Below are 3,364 nucleotides of genomic sequence, written 5' to 3'. Positions count from 1 at the left end.
CAAGAACTGCAGATGCCCAGGCATTGTGATGGGGAATATGCTTATTTCATTGGCAATGGATGGTTAGCTGTCAATGAACCAGAGCAGAAGACCAGAACGGAAACCATGACACCCACCCCACCGGAAATTTGGGTTTCCTCCAAAACCATTTCCCCTCTGTATGTAGATGCAATGAGCTGGAGAGAGGATATAAGTAGACTTCAGGAAGCTCCCTCCACACTCTAGAACCTGAGGTGACCATTTCTGAGCTGGTTGTCTCTGCTTTTGGTCAGACCTACCTTCAGTCCCATGGGAGGCTTTGAAGGTCATTTGTACCCCGGACTGTCTCTCTTCTTCTATGGACTTTATCATGCACGACTAGTCTCCAGGGCCCTGATATGCAACTACCCTGTCCAGTATCTGCCACGCCATCCCTGGAGCAAAGGAAGATGGGCAAGGCTGAGACAAATACACTATGTTGGGCTGGTGAAGATATTAAGTGCCTGCATTTTAGTAGCTCAAGAGCTGCATAACATACATGGACAGTTTGTACTCATCAGCAAGATATATCATCAGAGAAACTTTTTGTACCGCAAACAGTGGCAGCATCTCACTCTATATATTACCTTCTTCCTGAGCGGGTGTGTAGATGTGGTGAGCCAGAACGTGCTGCCCCAGAGGTGTGCTGCTCTGGAGCAAGGTGCCCAAGCCCTGGGCATGTTTCTGTTTCTGCCTCTGATGGTGTCTCACATGCAGGACTCAGAAGGTGTGGAGCTGCAGTCTCACATCCTGCTCACTCAGGCAATATTCCTGCTGGCGTTGGTGGTGATCGCAGAGCTGTGGGCCCCTGATGTGCTGCAACTCTGGGTGATGAAGGCCTTTTTTTATATGATGACAGGCTCTTGGCTGATTCAGATAGGCTTTATGCTGTACAAACCAATTTCTGGCTATAAATGGATGGATGATGACAAAAACAACATTATATTTGTCACCACCTTCTTCTGCTGGCATGTGGCTTCCATTGCCATTTTGATGATCTGGGTCTATGGCTTCTCTTTTTTGTGGTATTGTTACATTTGTTGATGTTTGAACCTGGGTAAGCCAGGAATGGTTTCTGTCACCTGCACATTCTGGAATACCTGGAGGAGAAGTTGTGGGAAGTGCAGGTGTCAGAGAAGATGACTGAGGCAACAGACTCTGCTGGGATGGGCATACCCTTCACCCCTTCTGGCTTTTCTTAGTCTCATTTGCTGAGCAGGGTGCAGAGGCAAGGCAAATGAAACACAAGAGATATGTGACTATGACCTTCATTCTCAGCTTCCCAACCATTTCCCCCACCTCCCTACTCTCTCCTCAACTCCAACCAAGGCATTCTGCTTGCCTTGCTCCTCTCTGTATTCTTCACATCCCTCCCAGGAGAGCATGAAAATAAATGTACTATATCCTGTCTTTGGGTCTTTATAAATATCCTCACCCACCCCAGAGCATACTGAGCCCTAGTTACATTTAGTACATCATAATAATTTACCCATGATAATAACCACCTCCTCACCCTTTCTCTCTTCAATACACATACTAAATCTAAACTGTTATTTTCACTATAAATAACTCAGAGAACTATTGTTTAATTCTTTCCTTAGGTTATGATTTATCAAAGAAATCCTTTATTTTCAGCTTCAATGAGATAGACTTAATATAAAAACAATCACACATATTTAATGTATGCATTTTGAGGAGTTTGGACATATGTGATGCCATGGTAACACCACCACAATCCTTGAAGGCAATTTCTTCTGCAGGGTCTATCAGGACAGAGCAACACCTTGCACAGAGTGAGGTCTCAAAAGGACTCATGTGCTTCCAGAATTTATCGATCGGTCTCCCCGAGTGTAGAGTCTGTCAGATTCTTCTCCCTGGGTAGATCAGCAATCAGCCCATTGCTCTGTACACACCTCAATCAGTTTCCAAGTAGCAGACTCACCTGGAGCCAATCCTTTCTGGTTGTTACATGTAGGAGAATTCAATGGCTTATTTATTCCATGAAATTTTCTTTTTGATCCTCACAACTGTCTTATCATGTAGGTTCATAGATGATAATCTAAAACCTCAAAGGGTTAGAAACTGGCTCAAGGTAGCCAGACATTTAGCTATGTCACATAATGCTATATCTGAGTGTCAAGGGAGGTGGAATTCTGAGTAGTAAAGTTAAATTGTTGGCAACTTGCAAAAGAATGTCTTTATGCCACCCATTATGCTTCTTTCCCTGCCACCCCAGGATACGAAGAATATGTCAAGCTTCCCTTACTCTTGGTCATGGCTATAATATCCCGGCTTAGGACAGAGTGAGGCTGAGGCAGGGGTTCTAGGGGGTAATCATCCTTCTAGTTTCCTTTTTTCTTCTGGTTCCTAGGAGAACTAGACATACCCATCTTTCTTTGGTTCTGGCCTTACTCTTGTTAATTTTCTTGCTCAAGCGTTAAAGTGTAGCAGGGATGAATTATTGTCTGGTCATGAAGGTTCTCTACTCTATGGTTTGGGGGGCTTGTGAGCATTCTGAGTTGCTGCAAAGGGGGAGGTGCTTCCCAGTGTCATTTTGATGGGGGTCAGCAATGTCTCCGAATGTGCCATGGCATGCATGTGACCAGCAGGCAGCTCTCCATGGAAGGCTTACACCTTGCGCCAGTGGGATATTTGATCAGGTAACAATGCTGCTCTCCATTGGAAATAAGCAGTGGTCCCTGGGGTGGAATAAAATATTTATCAGGCATTAGTTTAGCTTCTGTGCCTCTCCTTGGTTTTGGTGATCAGTGGAGGTATGCAGTTTTCTCTGTAGGTTCTGCCCTGTTCCTGGTTGTCACCTCTGGGTCCCATCCCCTTGTTTCTCCCCCACAACTTGGGTATTTTTCAGGCCTTGCCTAGCTTTGCAGTCCCTCCTTCCTAAAGCCTAGTTGAACCTCCTCTAGTGTCCTGAGATTGGGAAGGTAGGGAATCTGTTTTTCCTCTACACTCTTTCCTAGTGATATGGCAAAATTCTGTTTTCTAATTCATTCAGGCCTCCTATTTTTGTATTAAGGGCATAATTTGGATGTTTTTAACCTAAAAATTGACTCTTCTATTTTGCAATTATAACCCAACCTCATCTTGAGGCAGTCTTTCATTAATTGGGGGTAAAGTTATTGTAAATAACTGTTTTTTACAAAAAAAGCCAAAATATTAATATTTTAGGATATTGTCTCTCTGCAAAGGTAAAAGTTGAAGAGATATCAAAGCCACATGTCGACAGATCTGTCCATTTCTGAGTACTTTCTTTTGAGGTCCTGTTAGACACTGATGAACTAATCTCTGATAGTAAATTAATGCCTCCAAATATTATTATGTCTCACAA

The 3,364-nt window shown here is 43.7% G+C and overlaps 1 protein-coding gene across 1 annotated transcript; it reads left to right on the top strand.

The window, feature by feature from the left end:
* Positions 1 to 288: 288 nt before the first annotated feature.
* Positions 289 to 1,062, top strand: LOC115504688 (transmembrane epididymal protein 1-like). Its single transcript, XM_030301739.1, has one exon. The coding sequence runs from the start codon at positions 289 to 291 to the stop codon at positions 1,060 to 1,062; it is 774 nt and encodes a 257-aa protein (XP_030157599.1).
* The last annotated feature ends 2,302 nt before the right edge of the window (positions 1,063 to 3,364 follow it).

The sequence above is a fragment of the Lynx canadensis genome, chromosome F1 (assembly GCF_007474595.2).
Source record: "Lynx canadensis isolate LIC74 chromosome F1, mLynCan4.pri.v2, whole genome shotgun sequence".
NCBI classification, from domain to species: domain Eukaryota; kingdom Metazoa; phylum Chordata; class Mammalia; order Carnivora; family Felidae; genus Lynx; species Lynx canadensis.
Note: the sequence above shows the minus strand (reverse complement) of the source record. Positions and strands in the feature narration are given on the sequence as shown.

What these genes read in the sequence shown, in the direction of transcription:
- LOC115504688 (XM_030301739.1), top strand. Translation starts at nt 289, where the DNA reads ATGGGAGGCTTTGAAGGTCATTTGTACCCCGGACTGTCTCTCTTCTTC.